The sequence below is a fragment of the Acanthochromis polyacanthus genome, chromosome 13 (assembly GCF_021347895.1).
Source record: "Acanthochromis polyacanthus isolate Apoly-LR-REF ecotype Palm Island chromosome 13, KAUST_Apoly_ChrSc, whole genome shotgun sequence".
NCBI lineage: Eukaryota > Metazoa > Chordata > Actinopteri > Pomacentridae > Acanthochromis > Acanthochromis polyacanthus.
In genome coordinates this window covers 23,352,953-23,374,165 of record NC_067125.1, presented here as the reverse complement: position 1 = coordinate 23,374,165, position 21,213 = coordinate 23,352,953, and the positions used below count along the sequence as shown (strand labels likewise).

The 21,213-nt window shown below is 39.9% G+C and overlaps 1 protein-coding gene and 1 long non-coding RNA gene across 8 annotated transcripts in view; one reads left to right on the top strand and one right to left on the bottom strand.

Annotated features, from left to right (window-relative positions):
- LOC127536822 (uncharacterized) overlaps positions 1 to 21,213 on the top strand; it is a 123,987-nt gene that overhangs the window by 59,213 nt on the left and 43,561 nt on the right. The window lies entirely within an intron of this gene.
- Positions 1 to 21,213, bottom strand: part of usp32 (ubiquitin specific peptidase 32) — a 92,655-nt gene that overhangs the window by 35,173 nt on the left and 36,269 nt on the right. For all 7 annotated transcript variants that reach the window (XM_022201031.2, XM_051958145.1, XM_051958146.1 and 4 more), the window contains exons 3-8: positions 20,143 to 20,248; positions 17,113 to 17,231; positions 14,115 to 14,274; positions 1,412 to 1,543; positions 1,102 to 1,209; positions 655 to 770 (exon numbers count right to left, since the gene is read on the bottom strand). In XM_022201031.2, coding sequence (XP_022056723.1) covers positions 655 to 770; positions 1,102 to 1,209; positions 1,412 to 1,543; positions 14,115 to 14,274; positions 17,113 to 17,231; positions 20,143 to 20,248 — 741 coding nt within the window. The remainder of the gene's footprint in view (positions 1 to 654; positions 771 to 1,101; positions 1,210 to 1,411; positions 1,544 to 14,114; positions 14,275 to 17,112; positions 17,232 to 20,142; positions 20,249 to 21,213) is intronic.

Sequence of the window (21,213 nt, the reverse complement as noted above, 5' to 3'; positions counted from 1 at the left end):
TAACCTGCAGGATGTTCTGACACAACTTCTGTAAAATATATAATAAAAGAAATAAACCTTTAGTCTTTTTTTTTGGATTGATGGCAATATGCTATAATATTGCACAAAAGATATTTTTGGGTTTCCCACTACTTTCAGTCATGGTGGTTCTTCTGTTCCCACAGAGGTGCAGGACGTTACACTGCAGTAAAAAAGAACCCGGAGCAGATAGAATTATGACAGATACCAAAGAGTGTCCAGAAACTGCTCAGAGGATTAAATATCAGCAAACTTTCTCCAGAGTCACAGAACTGACCTTAAACTCACATAATACTCACACACGGTTGTTTTTACATTTCTGATACTGTACAGGTTGAATGAATAGCATACAAACTATAAATAGGGCAGCGGCTTCTGAGAAACTGATGACCACTGCTTTGTGGGGAAAACATCTAAGTGCTTCCACAGGAAATAAAAAACATAGCATGTTTCTGAACTCTTACTACATATACTAGTATGTCTTTCTGGATTAAAAAATAAAAAAATATTGAAAAGGCACTGACTGTGAGTCTTCAGGTTTGAATGAAGAGTAAGCAAACAGTCTAAAAGTAGGGAAAGCTACATGTTTGGTAAAGCCTTGATAACTCTACAATCTGTGTTTGTGTGTTGACTTACAGAGAGTGTGTCTGTGCGATTGTCCTTCCACACCTCCAGCAAGGCCACCACCATTTCATGGAGTTCATCTCGAGACAGAACCCCATCACGGTCCACATCAAACACTTTGAAGCAAACTGGCAGAGAAAGAGAAAAAAAAGAAGCACGGTACTGAAGCAACCTGCTGTTTAGTCTATTAGCAGAAAATTCAATACATTTGCATTTCTGGAGTGCAAGTGTAATTTCAAGCACCAGTGGAAACTCTGATGACAACAATGGTTGTGATTGTGCCACACCAATCAACACTTTCTAAAAACAATTCTACTTTTTGACTTTATGTAAATAAACTCCAGATAACGGCTTTGAGGAAAGACACTGCACCTCTTATGATAAAAACATTTAGTATGATTATATGAAGCCTCAGGGATTTATTTATCTGTAATGGTTGAAAACCAGTACATGGCTTACATTTCTGCCTTTCAGCAACAGGCCCCCTGCAGCACGCCGACAGTCCACAAGAGATCTCTTTAAAGTCGATGTGATTGTCCCGATTTTCATCAAAGGCGTGAAACAAGCCTGGAAAAGAAGATCAACAACACAGAAAATATTAATACGAAAAGCAAGGCCTTAAAGAGGACTGTATTTACTGGTGAGAGCATGGACTCAAAGTTCAGTGAAAGAATAAAACCATCTGAGGCTCATTAAGGGTGTGTTTAAATCTGTCCTATCTAAACTCTTGCAAAACTGTGGCTCTGCAACGTGTTTAATACCATCTTACCTTCACTCAGGGAGGCGTGGATGGGAGGAGACACCAGCGGAACGAACGTTTCCAAGTCAAAGCGGCCGGTTCTGGACTGAGCTTTCAACAGCCAATAGCGCTTTTCCAAGTCTATAATGTCAGACTCCTCCACTGCAAGACATGAGAAGGGAGAGAAATAGTCAGACGTTGGTTGTAGTTCTGTGGTGCTCCTACCAGTTCAAAACACACAGTCGTTTCTGTACATTGTGTAGCATTAGTAACTGCAGATCAACATGCAACAACCTTGTCCTTTTATTCAGTAAATCTTACGTCTCAGACCGATATAACCAGACTGAAGGATAGTCAGTTTACTGTGGCAGTGTTTCACTCTGACAGCACACGCTACAGAGATCATCAGGTCCATTAATGTGTCCTCTTTCCAAGTCTTCTCTGGTACAGATTTTTAAATGTGCAGAAAAAAAATGTTTGTCTGTCTAAGATATTACAATATTTTGATTATATTTAATGCTCTAAGGTTCCATGTACCCGAGTGTACAGTTTAAATTTATACTGAAATCAATATAAAACTTCACTTGACAGTTTAACACATTTAAGTATGATATAAGGTGTGACTTCAAAGCACAAGAAACTCACTAGTGTCACAAAGTGAGACAGCAGCTACTAAAATCTGCTAGCTACCTTCAGCATAACCATCATGAACTGTTTGAAACTGAATGATCAAAGCATCCCTTAATCTAAATGTATAACCTTCATTTACAGAAAACCAACCAGGACAGAATCTGAGATCAAACTCAGCTTTGGTTTTAGCTAAGGATAGCTACTGCCATCTGAGCAGCTGACTGGTTGTGATTGTAGCAGTGCAATTAGCTGGCTCTGGACAGTTCACTCATACGTTCACTAAGAAGGTTCTGTTACCACAGTATTACCCTAATCAGCTGAAAAGAAAATATGTTTTTCAAGTATAAAGTGATAAGGAAGCAAAGAACACAGAGAACCGATATTTAGCTTTTCCAGTCGTATCTACAGCCAAAGATGTGACATTTAAAATAATTAGAAGTTTTAAAGGACACTTATCCATTCAATCACTGCCTATGTATTCTATATCTTTTACAATTTTATTTAGCAGGTGCTTTTATCCAAAGCAACATCTGAGAGCAGATACAGAAGGTCTTAGTGCAGCACTACAGACCTTGTCTAAGGGTACTCACTGGACAACTGCTCTCTGACCGAGATTTGAACTCCCAATCTCCTTGTCAAAGTCAGTGGTGTTAGTCTCTGAGCAGACATATAGAAAAGCTTTAACAGCTCATGAGGATTCTGTGAGAAAGGCACTGAGACTGTAGAAGATATTTTCTTTCAGAGCGAACAGAGCAGGAATTTTGGCCTCCATTTAAATATATGCTGTTATACTTGTTAAAATGGTGTGGAATAATGCTGAATTTAATTTCTGTTTGTTGTTTTATTTAACACTGTCCATTCATCCGTTATCTATACACCGTTTAACTCTCATTACAGTCGCAGCGGACTGGAGTCTATCCCAGCTGACTTAGGGGGGAAGGCGGGGGACACCCTGGACAGGTCAACAGTCTGTCACAGGGCTGCACAGAGAGACAAACAATCACACTCACATTCACACCTACAGACAATTTAGAATCACCAATTAACCTGAGCATGTTTTTGGACTGTGGGAGGAAGCTGGAGAATCCAGAGAAAACCCACACATGAACAGGGAGAACATGGAAACTCCATGCAGAACGATCCCAGGAAGGCTGGGACGTGAACCAGAGATCTTCTAGCTGCAAGGCGAGCTCACCACCACGCCACTGTGCAGCCCTGTGTACCACTGTGTCTACACTATTTAAAGTTCTGAAGTGTTAAATTATGCCTTAAAGGTTTGTGCTTGATGACTTTAGGTGTGTAGTTAGCGTCCTTCCATGACAGATATATCAGATTGCAGTAGCTGCAGCTGCATAAATACACAGAGTGAGTTTTGTTTTTTAGCTCAGCAGTTTAGTTACTGGATATTTGAAAGGCTGTTTTTACACAAATTACACATCTTTACTGCAGAATATTTCTATATAGTGAAACAGAGGCCAGTAAATCACATAGAGGTCATAATTTAGTATGAACTAAATATGCAGTTTTTCAGTTTTGTAGCATGGTAACACTGTCAACGGCATAAAAATGGAAAAAAACTATTAACTACAAGGTGTAATGAATAATAAATAAGAAGCTCAAGTGCAGAGAGGAAAGAAAAAATGTGGGCATCAGCCGGTGTTCATCAAAGAGCGGTCCTGATGACTGGTGGGTAGAGAGGTGCTATGGCAGTGTGGGAGTATGGAACACTACCCCACACTGAGACACAGCTCTTCATCACATAATAGCTGTTGGAAGAAAGAACTGCCTGTGGCTCTCAGCAGACACCTTAGGGGAACCAGCCTGTCTCCTCTGCCTCACCACAGTCTTGTGAACACAGACTTTATAAAAGAAGTGGATTTAGCCTCCAGGTCTGAAAAGAGAATCCAGTCCAGAAGGGCCTTAAACCTGCATTCATTCTAACCCCCAGAGGCAGGTGACTCCATTTGATCCAAAAAGAAAAACGACTGTAAAGAATGACCAAAGTTCTCACTTGATTTATTACATCAGAAAACATTTTCCTAACCAGTTGACTGTCACTAGTTTTAAGTCTATTTTAAGATGGCAAGCTGTTCCTTTAGTAAATTATGGTGTCATAAAATCATGCCAAAGCTGAGTATGGTGAAGGGCAGTGGTCCCCAACCAACGGGACACGGACTGGTACCAAGCCGTGGGTTAATTGGTACCAGGGCCGCACAGAGAGAATAAAACAGTTTATTATATTTGTGCCAGAGTCTGCAGGGTGTTTTATTTTGAAAAATGGCTAGATTGCTTTTCCATCGCTTCCGTTTCTGCTTGGTGTCCGCACTTGATGTTAAATGAAGCCGTCAATCAGCCAGAATTAACGAAAAACAAACGTCTCTGGAGAGCTTCTTTTAAAAAAGGCACAGACTTGATGCTGTCACAGAATAAAAAGTGAGTAAATACTTAGCAATGACAATACACTTTATTTGTTTAGGACTCTTAAAAAAAAGATCATTATTACTCCGCCAAGGAGTTATGTGATGACCAGCATGGGTTTGTCTGTCAGCAACATTACTCAAAAATTGATCAACAAATTTGGATGAAATTTTTAGTGAAGGTCAGAAATGACACAAGGACCAAGTGATTAGATTTTGGCAGTGAATCGGCTAATAAACTGAGTCCACGGATTTGTTAAAGATTTCTGTATCATTGGGAGATAGCAGCATGGCGTCACTGTAACCATGACAACAAGTGAATAATACGTCAGCTGTCTGCTGACGATCACATGATTGTGATCCTACTACAAATCTACCGCTGAGGACTTATCTGTTAGAAATGATAAAAGGAACAACTGATTAAATTGTGGGGTGTTTCTGAGTCCCATCAATTCCCACCGCCTGCTACATATTTAGATCAAGCGATTCAGTATAGGTACATAACGTACACATGCAGAACACACACCTGTGCTCAGCACAAGGTCATTTTGTATTAAAGATTTCATCCGTCGGACATGAAACGATCACCGAGCAGCCTTGGAGTACTGCACTCTCTGAATGCTTTTCTTGTTTATGTGCACAATGACCGGTCCATAGAAATTTGTTTTGCTCCAATCTGGTCCGTGGTGCAAAAAAGATTGGAGACCACTGGTCTAGGGCATGCCTACCTTTTAATTGACAAGACACCATCATACAGGCATGTATTCTGTCTTCACTTCCTCCCAGCTTCATTCTCTTGTGCAAATATAGCCACTTCTAGCACAAAAAGTCAAGATAGCGAAAGCTAAAATGCCTGAGCCAAGGCTTCAAACAGCAGTTCATAAATCAGTGGGTGACATCATGAACCAACTTCATCCACTTCTTTTATACACTCTGTTATGAAGGCAGCACATGGTGTCATTCAAGATAGCCAAACAGCTTGATCATCATTCTTTTCTCAAACAGTACCACAACAACAACACCACCTTTCTACCAGTCTATTTAACCTTATGCTACTCTCTGCTTTAACATCTTCTCCACCGGTATACAAGATGATGAGAGGACTGTTTCCGTTATTTCTCTAAAATAATCTGTGAATCTGAATTAGTTTCATCACCAATTCATTAATATTTCTGCAAGGATGTTGCAAAATCACAGGAGTCCCAGGATTTTCCACAATTAATGCTCTGCCCATTTGTATTTTCTCTCACTGTTCTAATGAGTCGGTATGTTTCAACCAGAGCATCTGTGCTGTTTAAGAGGAACAGTGACAATGATCTGTCTGACAGAAAATGAACCTGCAGCTACTGTAGTCTGATAACAGATTAGTAGTCCCAGTCATTTCTTTCAGCAGAAACACTCAACATTGCCTGCTTCCATGCTCTCAAATATCACATGTTGTACTAAACCAAACAGGTCTAGGTGTTAGACTGTTGATGTGACAAAAGTAGCTCATTTTGATGGTATTAACTGTTCTCAATGATAAGCGAAATGATCAAGAAAATAAACTGATGCATTAGTAAGGATAATAAGCATTATTTTAATCACTTAAATTAGCCACTGTGGTGATACAGAATGGGATGATATATGATATGCTATTTTCCACCTCAAAACGCACCCATTTACTTTGCACCCTGCAGCTTGGTAACGCAGACATTCTGTGACTTGATTATCATTTACTTTGTTCAGTGATTTAATTTCACAAATGGGAAACATGACTTTATATACTGGATGAGAGATGCAAAGTGACCCAGCTAAAAGTAGCTATAGTTTTCCAGGAGAATCGGGTACCTTGTTTTATGACTCTGGCTGTATGTTTGGGATCACTGTCATGCTGTATAATGAATATGAAACCCTCCCAATGGTACTCGAAGAATCTAAACATCCGATATGTCTAAAATATTTCCAGTTATATATACATATAAGGTTGATAATGAAGTTTTTAGTTAAACGTGTAAGAAAAACTCCAATAATCCCTGCTGACAGACGATGAAATAAAATTTTTAATCCAACCAGTGTTTCATCATTCAAAATCTTAAACTTTCTCCACTTACACTTCCCTGATGTGAAAATGCACTACTTTCCAATGTTACATTTCAATGTTGGTTTAGAGGAATCAAGCATATGCTGATGCTATTGGTCCTGTAGAAAACAGTGATGTCAATTTTTTTGATTATTCTGGATATTTTTAAGCCCAAATAAGCAATTCAGAAAATCATAGACAAAGTCATTGATATGGAAAATACAGTGCCTTGTGAAAGTATTCGGCCACCTTGAACTTTTCAACCTTTCACCACATTTCAGGCTTCAAACATAAAGATAGAAAATTCTAATTTTTTGTCAAGAATCAACAACAAGTGGGACACAATCGTGAAGTGGAACGAAATTTATTGGCTATTTTAAACTTTTTTAACAAATAAAAACCTGAAAAGTAGGGCGTGCAATATTATTCGGCCCCCTTGCATTAATACTTTGTAGTGCCACCTTTTGCTGCAATTACAGCTGCAAGTCGCTTGGGGTATGTCTCTATCAGTTTTGCACATCGAGAGACTGAAATTCTTGCCCATTTTTCCTTGCAAAACAGCTCGAGCTCAGTGAGGTTGGATGGAGAGCGTTTGTGAACAGCAGTCTTCAGCTCTGCCCACAGATTCTCGATTGGATTCAGGTCTGGACTTTGACTTGGCCATTCTAACACCTGGATACGTTTATTTGTGAACCATATCATTGTAGATTTGGCTTTATGTTTTGGATCATTGTTCTGTTGGAAGATAAATCTCTGTCCCAGTCTCAGGTCTTTTGCAGACTCCAACAGGTTTTCTTCCAGAATGATCCTGTATTTGGCTCCATTCATCTTCCCATCAATTTTAACCATCTTCCCTGTCCCTGATGAAGAAAAGCAGGCCCAAACCATGAGGCTGCCACCACCATGTTTGACAGTGGGGATGGTGTGTTCAGGGTGATGAGCTGTGTTGCTTTTACGCCAAACATATCATTTTGCATTGTGGCCAAAAAGTTCGATTTTGGTTTCATCTGACCAGAGCACCTTCTTCCACATGTTTGGTGTGTCTCCCAGGTGGCTTGTGGCAAACTTTAAACAAGACTTTTTATGGATATCTTTGAGAAATGGCTTTCTTCTTGCCACTCTTCCATAAAGGCCAGATTTGTGCAGTGTACGACTGATTGTTGTCCTATGGACAGACTCTCCCACCTCAGCTGTAGATCTCTGCAGTTCATCCAGAGTGATCATGGGCCTCTTGGCTGCATCTCTGATCAGTCTTCTCCTTGTTCCAGGTGAAAGTTTAGAGGGACGGCTGGGTCTTGGTAGATTTGCAGTGGTCTGATACTCCTTCCATTTCAATATGATTGCTTGCACAGTGCTCCTTGAGATGTTTAAAGCTTGGGAAATCTTTTTGTATCCAAATCTGGCTTTAAACTTCTCCACAACAGTATCTCAGACCTGCCTGGTGTGTTCCTTGGTCTTCATGATGCTCTCTGCACTTTAAACAGAACCCTGAGACTATCACAGAGCAGGTGCATTTATACAGAGACTTGATTACACACAGGTGGATTCTATTTATCATCATCAGTCATTTAGGACAACATTGGATCATTCAGAGATCCTCACAGAACTTCTGGAGTGAGTTTGCTGCACTGAAAGTAAAGGGGCCGAATAATATTGCACACCCCACTTTTCAGTTTTTTATTTGTTAAAAAAGTATAAAATATCCAATAAATTTCATTCCACTTCACGATTGTGTCCCAATTGTTGTTGATTCTTGACAAAAAATTAAAATTTTATATCTTTATGTTTGAAGCCTGAAATGTTGCGAAAGGTTGAAAAGTTCAAGGTGGCCGAATACTTTCGCAAGGCACTGTAAGTGTTGGCTGCAGCCATACTGGAAACACCCTAAACTTAAATGATGCAACAAACTTAAGTAACCCATTTATACTGCTGTAATTAGAGCCCTACATGTGGTGGCGACCTAGTGAGGAGCAGAGTAAACACGATACCAAACAAAACCCAAGGTGGGGTTACGTAATGACCGCTGGGAGACTGGTGTTTGACTCCGCTGGTAATGAAGTGATACGGATCAGACCAATATAGCATATGAAGTTGTGCTAGTGCCAGTGAAGCAGCCTCCCTCTTTCAACATGCTAATCCACAGCTTAAGGTACATAATAGGATTCAGCAGCTATCTAGCTAACCATTGGCGGGGAGCCAGCACATATGACAGGTGTCAAAACACAGACAACAAATTAAATGGCAGTCAGTTCCTGGTAGAAATGTGATTGGGGCTTCCCAGTCAGGCTCTTAAAACAGCTTTTCTAAAGCTTGTTTTTAGCAGCTATTGGTCACAGGCCCCAGGCACATGAGATGATGATGGCTGTGGCTGTCTGGTAATGAAGCTGAACCTGGAGAACAGACTGTCTGAGAGGGTCGCTGCCCTCTCCACCAGGCTCTGACTGCCTGTACTCCAGATTTACACATCAGGACAGTTGACCTTGGTCTGACTTGGAAGCACTCAATCACCCCTCCTTGATATTGCCACTGTTGCTTCCTGCCTCAGACACTTTAACTTAAACAAAGTAAAAGGGAGCACTGAGTACCAAATCAATGATTTAGAATGTGAAGGAGACTATATGGAGATGGCAAGGAGGAAATAATACAAGACTGATGAATTATTTAAGGATATGGACTAATGCAAGGAGTGAGCACTAGAGACTCATGGCTACCTTTTCATCTCAAAGCTCAATTGGACATTGCTCACTCAACAAAACCCAGGGAAGAACACTTCCTTAGTGCTGGTCATACAACAAGCATAAGCTCACCAACACACAGATCCTAAACAACAAAGCTCAGAATCAAAGCATGAGTATCACTGGATAGGAGGGAAAGGCACCGGCATCTTTGTAAACATGTCAGCGTCAAGAGACAAGAAGCAAAACAAACTGGTGCTCTTCATGCCAAACATTACTCATGACAGTCTGACTGCTAATCTATAAAACTCATTGCTCTGACTATGGATCCCCTCCTGCATACCTACCATCCATCTCAGGGTCACTCCTACTCTCTACAATCATTACTGTAGCGCTCAAGGTTACAGAATCATTCTTTGGTAGACTTGTAATTATTGTAATGATGGCAGACTAGATTGGACCAGAAGGGACCATGACCAACGCTCACAGACACAAGCTATTTGATCAGTTACTGCTTCTGTCTCTACAGTAGGTGCCCTACAGGCCTGATACCCACCTAGAGGTGCAACTCTCTCCGAGTGGCAGCAGAGATACCATACCATTATCCAGGGAACATCCTTAGAGAGGTGCTGCCACAGCCAGCATGTAGCATAGGAAACTCCCCACAACTGCTCACAAAAGCCATGTCATCCTGTCCAGAAGGCAGTCATTCCTGAGGAGCTCTACTCTGAAAATATTGTGACAGTGTCACCGGCTAGCAAGTTAGCAGAGAATTCATGGCGTTAAGCTCCGCCATGAGTCAAGCTTTACATTCTTGTTCTGGAAGGAGTCATGAAGCAGGAGTGTGTCAGTCACTCTCTCTCTCCAGCACACGCACACGCAAAGTTAAGAGGATAAGCTGGGAGCAGAGAGATTAAAGGCAACATCCAGGTTCTCTGAACAACTCAGGTTCTTTCCAGCACTCTGACCTTAATTGGTAACATAAAGCTTGGCTAAATTTACTTGGCCAGGAGAAAAAAAAGAAGAAAAAAACAACAAAAAAAACTATTTCACTGTCTGTTTTTGGTTTTCTATCTGCGGGTTATCCAAATATCTGCAGCACCAAAACACCTGAAAAATTTCCTGAATAAATGGTAGAAACATGAATAGCAATACACAACTCTGAGCACAACTTAATTTTGTTCGACAAAGCAAAGCTACACAAAAAGACGATAACTGTGCAAGAGACAGTTCATTGATGAACTAAAATACAGGCAAAAAAATGTGAAATCCTGAAGATAACCACTGCTTATGTGTCATTGGTGGGGCTAGTTATTGTTTGAAATACCTCTGCTTGTACCATCACTATAACAGGCCCGTTGTATGATGTGAAGATGAAACTTTGCTTTCTCAAAACTGAAAATTAGCACAGCTTAGCTCAAGATATCTGCGTACAAAGTCAGAACAGATGTAAAAACTGTGTCACTTTTGCCAATTTGCAACCACCTTCATGGAACTTGCTGATGTAAGATCATTTAAGTTCAGGGACTGGTGTGATACTAACAGCTAACTGGTCAACCTGTAGAACTGAATGAGTCCAGCTGATAGATGTTAGACAGCTGGTTTGTTAAATAAGATGTGTCCTGTGCTGATGCTGATGCATTAGACTGATTCACCCTCTACTACATTTTTTTCTACATCTTTCAGCGTATATACACATTTTTTAAAGGTCAAGTCATTATCAGCCTGGCCTATTATTGGATTCACTACTGAGCATTTTTATGAATACTGGGGTCATTATTTTTATTAACTGATTAACAATGAATTAATTTCCACATGTGCTACTTTGGCTCTGATGTAGAAGCCTTTCTCCATCTGCAGTCACCAAAGCCCCACAGACTCACTACTTGATTGATCACACAAATAAAAGCTAATGGATACATTTTGACAGAAAAATATTAATTTCACCTGCAAATGTAAAACAGTTCCAAATATAGGTAAGTGGCCTCCTTTATCAATAATAACTGGTATTGGCCCTAAAAAAAACATACTGGTTGACCGACATTTGTTTGAGTTCAACTAAAGAAGCCTAAATCCTAAAATGTTAAATGCTTTATCACATGTAGCTGCACTACAACTAGAAATACAACAAAACTGGTAGTTGGGAATGATTGTAAACTTGGACAGATGTGTGATGCCAACATTAAGCACCTGACAGTACTGTGACATGGATAGATTTCAGGTAGTAGCAGAACGAACAGACTACTCACTACTAGTTACTGACCTACTTCTTGTACTCTAATGGTTATAATCTCCATGGTAACTGCTACTTTTTGGTGAGCTGCTCATTATTCTGTATTTTCCGATACATAACAATAATACATAGTATTCATTTCACAGAAAAGAACTTCACAAAACTGAAACTTCAATTTCTGGGGAGGAAGTCACTTGTCCAGCAGTGTGAGCTGTACAGATTTTGGGGAGGATAATGCAGCTTCATGTACACTATGTCTAAGCATTTGCCCTCGCTGGACAGTATCTAGGGTGGCAGGGAGGCACAGTGGCTGCATTGTTGCCTGTGGGTTTGAACCTGTTGTTTGGCTTGGTCGTTTCTGTGTGGCGTCTGCATGTTCTCCTTGTGCCTGTGTGGGTTTTCTGCAGATGCTCCAGCTTCCTCCCACAGTCTGAAGACATGCTGAGGTTAAGTGGTGTTTCTAAATGTGCTGTAGGTGTGAGTGTTTGTGTGTCTCTTTGTGTTTGCTCTGTGATAGACTGGTGACCTGTCCAGTCAGCTGGGATAGACTCCAGGCCTCTGCGACACTTCACAGGATAGTGAATAGATGGATGAACAGATTCTGACTACTTAAGAGGCATATAGGAAAGCCTGTGCAATAAATAAAAGGATTCACAAATCCTAATTGTACAACAGCACTTTTTTCACTATCAGAGTACTGTACTATGGAACACTAATGAGCCCCATAAAAAGAAAAAAATGACTTCAGAACAGCTTTAAACGGGTTGTAACAGCCGTATCTTGAGGCCACAGGTGCCATATTTATATCATTATCTCCAACAGTTTCCCCACTGCTGCAGTTTCATGCTCATTTTGTGCTCTGATTGGAACTGTAGGACCCCAGACAAACACTTATGTGTTTTTGAAAGAGAAAGCGTTGCCAGATCGCTCACCGTTACTGACATCCAATTCTGTATTTCCACTGAAAAAAATCACGACCAGTGATGATGCCAGTGAGGCCGGCCATGATGCAACCGGACTGATAAGGCCAAGTGGATTCTCAGCGTTTTTATTAAGAACAGTGGGCGTAAAAAATACAAAAATCAGTGACTTCATCTGAGCATTAGCAACTGTTGTGAGCCATTTCTGGTAAAAGCTGAGACATTTGCACTCAATGAAGGCAGGAGGAGGAGGAGGACTGTCTGCTTCACATCACAGAGATATGGCAGAATGAAGCACAAGCTTGATCTGCAGCTCCTCTGCAGTTCCCTGAAAATATATTTTTATCTCAGTCAATGCACAGAATTCAGGACCAAAGCTGTGCAAGCAACCAAATCCACAAATGAACTACGTTCTACTGTGCCATTTTATTTCAGTGAAACATAACTTTTCTTGCATTAGTTTTACATTAAACACCTTCAGGTAGCAAGTTGTTGAATTTTGTTGACTGTAGCTTAACACCAGTTGAAAAAATGTTTGAGCAGGAGTGGAATTAATTCGTGAATTAAAACATTAGCTTGCGTAAATCCAACAGAGGTGGGAAAGCATTTGCAACAAGCTTACACTGTATTAGAACAGCCCTTTAATCCACATAACCCTGTTTGTATTGCTTCACTTGACCATTTTTTAAAAAGAAATCTCCATGTTTAGTGATACAGTATATTTTTTATTTGCGGTTACTGCTGGTGGCTTTTAATGCAAACTCAAATCTTTCTCTGAGTTAAGCTGTGGTCTTAGCATTTTCATTTTTCTCTTAAGAAGACTGATCTTCACTGGCTGTTCTTTTGAATAGTTGATTTTCCACATTAGCTGTTTTAGCAGTTTGAAGGGCCACTGTCTGTCTATTTCCTCACAGATTGGTTATCTTTGTGCAAAAATAATTAATCGTACCCAGTGTTTCTCACAGTGTGGGGTGCACCCCACGACAGGGAGGAAAAGATCAGTCTACGTGGAACTAAATCCCTTAACTAAACCTTAACTACTGTCTTAACATCAGCTTTTTTTCATGGCACACAATAAAACTTAAACTGCGTTGGCCATTTCTCAATATTTGGTATTGAGAAGAAATTTCAGGATGATCATCATGTTTTGTAAAAAGACAGTTGATTAAGTGTGATCATTTTCAGAATGCACTTTTCTGAACTAAAACAAAGAAAAAACATTGAAGTTGTGGCGATTTATTGGTTATTATGCTGTGAATTTACATACCGTATACATATATTTTATATATAATTTGTATATATACAAAGTTTTTGGGGGTGTGGACGTTTTTTGTCCTCCAAAGGGGTCCCTGATAGAAAAAGTTTGAGAACCACTGCATTAACTACAGCTGGTTCTATTTTTCCTGGAGTTGTTTTACACTGAAACCCCTCCAGCCACTGCTGACTGCAGCTGAACAATGATCAAAAAGTGTCTATGCAGAAGTGAGTGATGTTAATTAGTGAGTGACAACACCTCCATGACATGACTACACTGCTTGGATGGAATTAGTGCAGTTGTAGTATACATATGCTGAGCTGAGCATGTGAGTCATTAAAGCACACGTTTGACCTAGAATAGGATGTATTTAAAGACAGGCTATTGTTAAGGAAGTTGTGGTTTACTATAAACAGATATGCGAGATAATAAATAAGCACTGACCTCATGCTCATAGTGTAATTTATGCGAACATGTGAATATGTGGACGTGCAAAATGTGCAAACACACTGACTCAGAGTGGGTTTTCTGGGGGACTTACAGTGTGTGACACCAGCCAGGGTCTGGTAGAAGGTGGGCGTGTCGCTGTCATCTGTCAGCGTGACACACACTCCTCCAGATAGAAGCCATCTGGACAGAGTGAAGGCCTCCTTGTTCTGCAGCAGCCAGGTCCTGAAGCGCTCATAGTTCACCTTGTCGCCCTGTCGAAACAAGTCAGCAAAGACGGAGTTAGTTTGTCAGCCATCAAAGAGCTGAATCATCAGTCCGCACCTGTCTGAAACCCTGCATGTTTTTGTCTAGATCCTCATTTGCCTGAAGGACGATATTTAGTGATGGAAGGACTTGTGCTGCAACTAGAGATGATTTCATGACAGGAAAATAAGTGATAGTCACCTTTAAGGTTGGGCATTTTCACTAACAGACAGCAGACAGATCAGAACAGAAATCAGTGCAGAGCTCCTAGTTTAATAAAAAATAATGAAGTTTGAGAAACATTGATATTTGATTTCGGCATCTATAACACCTCTGGCTGTCTTTTTGACTTCCTCCACAGGCCTGCATAACATTTCAAAGTAGACAGCTTATCAAAATGAGTGACAAGTGTTGTAGTGGCAACTGCAGAACTGAACCAAGGACGAAGAGCAAATAAATAAACTTCAAGGTGACAGCTGTATACAGTTGATTGACAATGTCAATATAACACCATTCCACATTTGAACATATTTAAACTGTGATTTTGTGGATCAGAAACAGCAAACTGAGTACAGAAAGTCCTGCAGAGGGCTTGAATAGAACCATTTTAAATGTTAACTAACTGATGAATGTAAATCCGTCCTCACTGTTGCACACAGTGTTAAAAATCACTGGTCCAGAGACTGCCCTGTAATTACTGACGGACCACTTTCTGCCTCCTTGATGACTAGGCTGGGGTTGCTGGAGGAAGCAGATAGTGGAGCTCTCTCTCTGACTCAGAAGTGATGCCTAAACAGCATGAATCATGACAAATTCAGCTTCTTATGGATGTTGCAAAACTCTGCATGACTAAAAAGAAGCACACCTCTGCACATGTACTGCCAAAAAGACTTCCAGACATCCCCTCTAGATATTCATAGCACAGCTCTGAACAAACCCCAATTTAATAACCTGAATAATCAGTTGAACAACAAAGTAAGACATTGTGATGGTAAGTCACACTGTGTTACATGTTGGAAATGGGATGCCGTTTTTGTGAGGAGCTCATTGAGTTAACTGTGCTTGCTACAGTGGTTACTGGATTACCTTTTATTTATTTTTTTTGCTAAAATGTAAGTTAAAACGGTGGAGATGGGAAACCAGAAAGAAATTGGATCCTACTCACAGAAATCCCAATGCCAAGCAACAGTATTTGGACAAACAACCACAATAAACCACATAAATCCGTATGACTTGGCAGCATAAAACTGGATTAGAGACCCTGACAAACTGCCTCCACTAACACAGCCAAACATTATAAACTATCTTTGTTACAGATTGAGTGCATACACTTTGCGTGAGTTACAAATTTACAAAGCCCTAGAAGCTCACGAACAGTTTTTTATTCCTGCAGTGAATTAGCAGATCTGTTTATTCACAAGCCGGTAAAATGCAGCTATACTTGCAAGGCGGTGCACCTCCTTCTGGCTCAATTATCAACCAAACTCTGAAAAACATTCAGCTGTGTGATGAATTCACTTGTTCATATGCAGCGGGTTTGATCAGGCCTGACAGTCAAGGATTTGTAACTTTAAAACTCGCACGAAGTGAATACACTGTCTAAACAGGCACCAGTAAGCATGTAACCTTCCAACTCCAGTGGCAACAATTACTGGTAATTATTACCCAACAAATCAATGAAACATCCACTATTTGGATAATTAATTACTGACTTTTTGAAATTTTTTATACAAAAAAAGTTTAATTTCTTTGATTGCATCTTCTTAAACGTAAATATTTTTGTTTCTTTCCTTCTCTATGAAGGTAGATTTCAAATCATTAGGTGGTGGATAAAAGACATTTGAGTTCTGGGAAAATCTGACCATCATATTTCACAATTTTCGGACATTTTATAGACCAAACAAGTAAACAACTAAATGATAAAATAATGACAGATTAAGCAACAATGGAACTAATCATTAGTTGCAGTGTTTCTCACAACATGGGATGATGTTACGTTTCTACGAGAATAAATACATAAAACTAAGTAATTAGTGAGGTAATAGGCTGCTAACATCTTGTTGTCAACAGCAATATTAGTGGTAATTTCAGCCTCTAATCTCCTGCCTATGTGGATCAATGCATGGGGGAAATGTTTCCATAAAACTGTGTGAAAGTAAACTATTGGTCAAAAGTTTTAGAACGCCCCAATTTTTCCATTTTTCAATTGAAATTCAAGTAGTTCCAATAACTTGAAATGGTGTAAAGGTTAGTGTTTTTTGTATACTGAGCCATTCATTTTTAAATAGTTTAATTGCTGTGAGCTTCTAAATTCCAGTCACATTAAATGTACTGGAGTGTAGGTAAGAATCACAGAAGTTTGCATCTCCAGGGCAAATAAAAGACAGACATGACAACTTGCAAGAGAGGAAATCCACTGAAGGTTGAAAATTAGACTGGAAAATGAAAAATAACTAATAAACTAGCTGACTGACTGACTAATACAAATAACTAAAGAGGCACACAGAGTAAATTGTAAAAGTGATAATGATGGCCTCTAATGGAGTGAAGTGGATTTCTACCTCACTGAGTTGGGTTTTCTGAAGTGGTTTGCAGTTTACTGTGATGTGAATGGTGCCTCTGTATTCTAGTAACTTGTAAAATAACTTGCTGTGATGCCAAACTTTCTATCATCTCTGTGGAGTCGGCTCGATGTGGGCGTCTAGTAACAATAGCTGTCTTATGAGCACGTGACAAACACCTCAGCGGTCGAAGCCGAGGACAGAATGTGGGCGATACACAAGTCCAGGTGCATGAGGGACATTTGATTATGGCTTTAAATGTTCACATATGTAGTGTTTACTGACCTCAAAGAAGCACTTCTTCAGAGAGGCTGGGACTTCTCCATCCAGGGCCTGCAGGACTGCTTCTATATCATCCCTGGCTGCATATCCGCCCAGATCACTGGCGAACAGACTGAAGAGGTCTGTGTGCACACACGCACACACACACAGATGAGAGCTTTATCACAAAAAGACAGGCCTCTTGCACACAGCAGAAGTGAGGACGATAGAAGCTACAATGTCAATAACATCCTGATGGATTTGGCCCCCTGCAACACATCAAGCACAACTATCAAAATAAGACTGAAGAAGAGATGGAGAGGAGAGAGGGAGAGAGATGAACAGCAGAAAGGAAGTGTGGATTAGGAAAAAAAACACTTTAATTCCATCACGATGACGTAATTCATCCATGAAGGAAGCTGTGTCAGTATGTAGTTACTTTCATGTCCAGGTAAACACCAGTGTGTTTTAAGGCTCTTTCTAGCTTTAAGGATGAAGGACTGAATTTACTCTGCTACAACCAGATCTACATCACACAAACACATGATGGTTATGTTTGTGAATGTTTAAAAGTTATTTTAAGCAATCCAGTGCTCTGACAGTACACGTCCTGTTCTCTTGTTCAAGGACAACGATGTGACAGAGAATTTTAAGGATTGGATGACTGTGGAGCTGTCCTGGCAGATTACAGCACAAAGGACGAGCAACAACTGTCAGGTTCATTGATAAAAAATGGTTCCGTTCCCAAGTAATCCCATCTAAAAACTATAAAAAGCTTAACATTCTGCTTCAAGTCATTCTGCACTGAACTGTTAACTTATTAATCATTTAGCAAAAACAATGCAGTGTTCCTAACTTACATTTAAGTATGCTGACTCTGCTCTTACTACCTTCGTCTCCATAGCAACAATGAGCACAGGCTCAACGGTATCATTAAAATACTTTACAAAATAACAAAAACAGCCCACTTTCATAAAGCTGGTATAGTTAAATGCTATTAACCACAGTATTAACCTGTTATACAATGGAAAATGAACCAGGCAATTGAAAGCACGAGACCATCATTCAAAGAAAAATGTGATATGTGAATCTATAGTGGGGGAAAATAGCTGGCAGCTGTCCAACTTCTTCATCGAGAGGCTTCCAAAATATAAAAAAGAAATATGGCTCGAGTTGAACAACAACTATTTGACAAGTTGCTGCTGAGCGAAGTGGACGGTAAAAGCAGTGCAACTTGAATTCAGCTCCAGTCAAACCAGAAATGATGAAGACACCTTCACTTCTTGCACTCTTCTCATGTCTTAAATTTAAAATTTAAGTCGATCTGTACTCCTAATCCATAATGACAAAGCAACTTTTGTTTAAAATTAGATTTCTTTCCAAGGAGACAAAAACTGAGCTCTTGGAGCACAACTCCAGGCACCATGCCAGGCAAACATCAAGCACTGCTCATCATCTGGCCCATACTATCCCTACAGTTAGGCATGGTGGCGGCAGCATCATGCTATGGGGGTGCTTCTCAGCAGCAGAGGCAGAGACATTGGACAGAACCGAGGTAAACATGAATGCATCCAGAGGGGACACTGAAGAAATGCTGCTCCACAGTACAGCAGATTGAGGATGGACAGGACAAACCTCTGCCCTTCAGTTCAGACACAGCTGAGCTTTAAACCCTGCACAGCATCTGTAGACCTCAAGATGGCAGTTTATAGACACCTTTGATCCAATTTGAAGAACATGAGTAGATGCACCAGAAACAATGGGAAACGCTGTACAAATACAGCTGTGCAGCAAAGCTTGTAAAGACTTACGTATTTCAGAACCCAGGCTGTAACACTACCAAAGAGGCTTCTACAAACTACTGAATTAAGTTAAAGCTAAACCTAAAGGACAATAAAGTGTTTTAAAAAAGTGAACGTGTCCAAATACTTTCTGAAGTGACTGCATAGCAATAAATTCTATCATTTATTCATGCCAGTGCTATTTAGTGTTTTTTCCCCCTATGTTTCACAAAGAAAAAGACTTCAGACTGCCTTTTTGCTCCCATCGGACAGTCCAACAATAAATGGGATGACTCGGGTCAGGGTAGCGAAGGGGACACTGTTGCTAGAAGTTTGCCAACCTTTTTGCCAACAGCACTGAGGCACACTTGCACTAGATATACAGTAGAATTTGTGAGCTCGCGTGCTGGCTGAGTGAACAGAACATTTGTTTCATGCAGCATCTGTATGTAATGATGCGTTTACGGTATTCCACATCCTTACAGAGGCACAATGCATTCACAAAAGAAAAAAAGGAGACCTTATCTCATAATTATGATGTGCTATCTCATAATTACAAGAAACATTTTAGACAATGAACACCAAATTACCTATTAATGCTTCACCACTGGATGTACTCACAGCTGCCACTGAATTACTTTAATACTGAAGAAATGTTAAAAAAAAAAAAAAAACCAGAGGATTCTCAGGAGAGTTCTGAAGTGTTCCAATTCCTGCCCCATTTGTCTATTGTACATTATCTCATAATTATATGATTGTGAGATTAAAAACTCCTAACTGTGAGATAAGTTCTGAAAAAGTTTTATTCTTTTGTGAAATGCAATGTGCTTCAAGACATCCGTGTTATTCATTTTTTGGGACTTTAATATGTTAAGTAGCCAAAAAAAACCACTATTGGACTAAAGACATCGTTAAAAACTGTGTTGGAGAATTTTAAAGTCTTTATATCCCCTGAGTGTAGCACTTCAAAGTCAGAAATAAAACAAACAGAGAATGACCCTGACACAGAGCGACACCAGCAATAAGTAACTCTGTAGTTCATGTGGGTTTGCAACCTTCAAGGTTTCAAATGACATTAATATAAACTGTAGTTAGGTTAGCATTAGCTGGATGTGTTTTACAGACACTTCTGCTTCAGTCAATTTGTTTTTCACATTTCACAGATTGAGGTTGCTTGGAAACATCTGTGCATAGTGACAGATTTAGTATTTAGAAGTAAAAAATGAAATCAGCATCACACAGCATCAACATTAGTTCATGATGTCCAACTTACACTTGGCCTTCTCCTCATCGCGTCCCCTGGTCAGAAGCACTAGACCCACGATCAGGTTGTTGAAGTGCAGCCCTTTGGACGAGCCTCCAAATGAAGAGTAGATCACCTAAAACACACACAAAATCCAAATGTGAAATACAAGGACAACTATCTACTATCATGATCAACGGGTTTAGCAGAAGTCTGGGACAACCATTAACCTCTGCCATTGTACAGATGAGACAGAACAGATTCTATCAACAGTTATCAGCATTCTCTCATTTCCATATCAGTGTGACAATGAAATAATACAAAACAATAGAATACAATACAAGAACTTTATTTATCCCCGAAGGAAAATTCAATCATCTGGGAGTTTCTTCTGTTTACTTTAGAATTATACAGTCTAATTGTTGATGGTATGAAAGATTTTCTTAATCTTTCTGTCCTGCAGCGCAGGGATAGGAGCCATCCACCACCGATGTTTTTTTGCTCATTAAGGGAGATATGAAGTGGATGATCCATGTAGTAAAAGGCTAATAAAATAGAACTACCACTTGAAAAATTCACTGCAATCCAATAAAGCAGCCAGATAATAAAACCAACCTTTGTGCAGAATGAAGCACTGTGCTGACTATGCCATGCGACGATTTGTGCCCTATTTCCAAAGCGTAATCTAAACGTTGACAGCAGGACAGTGGGCACACTGGCATACAACTATGACATGGTGGACCACATTACAATATTGCTGTGTTGTGGCTACACATGCCTGTTCAAGCATAATCTCTTTCCATCTTTATTTCTCTCCCCAACCCACACATAAAGAAGCATGATTTGATACCTACAGAGGCTTGAATGAGGGAAAGTAAAGAGCAAGAAGAGCGTGGGTAAGCAAAAGAAGAAAGCTAAACCGTAATTAAAATGATGCTTAATTCCACGTGTGTTTCTTTGTGGTTATTTACTAAATTAAAAATAGCAGCAGATAACATACTGAACAACAGCAGGGGAGCAGACTTCACAACAGGAAATGAAAGACCTGATAACACATCTGTAACTCAGCAGGAACCAGTGCTGTTGTTTACAGATATATGC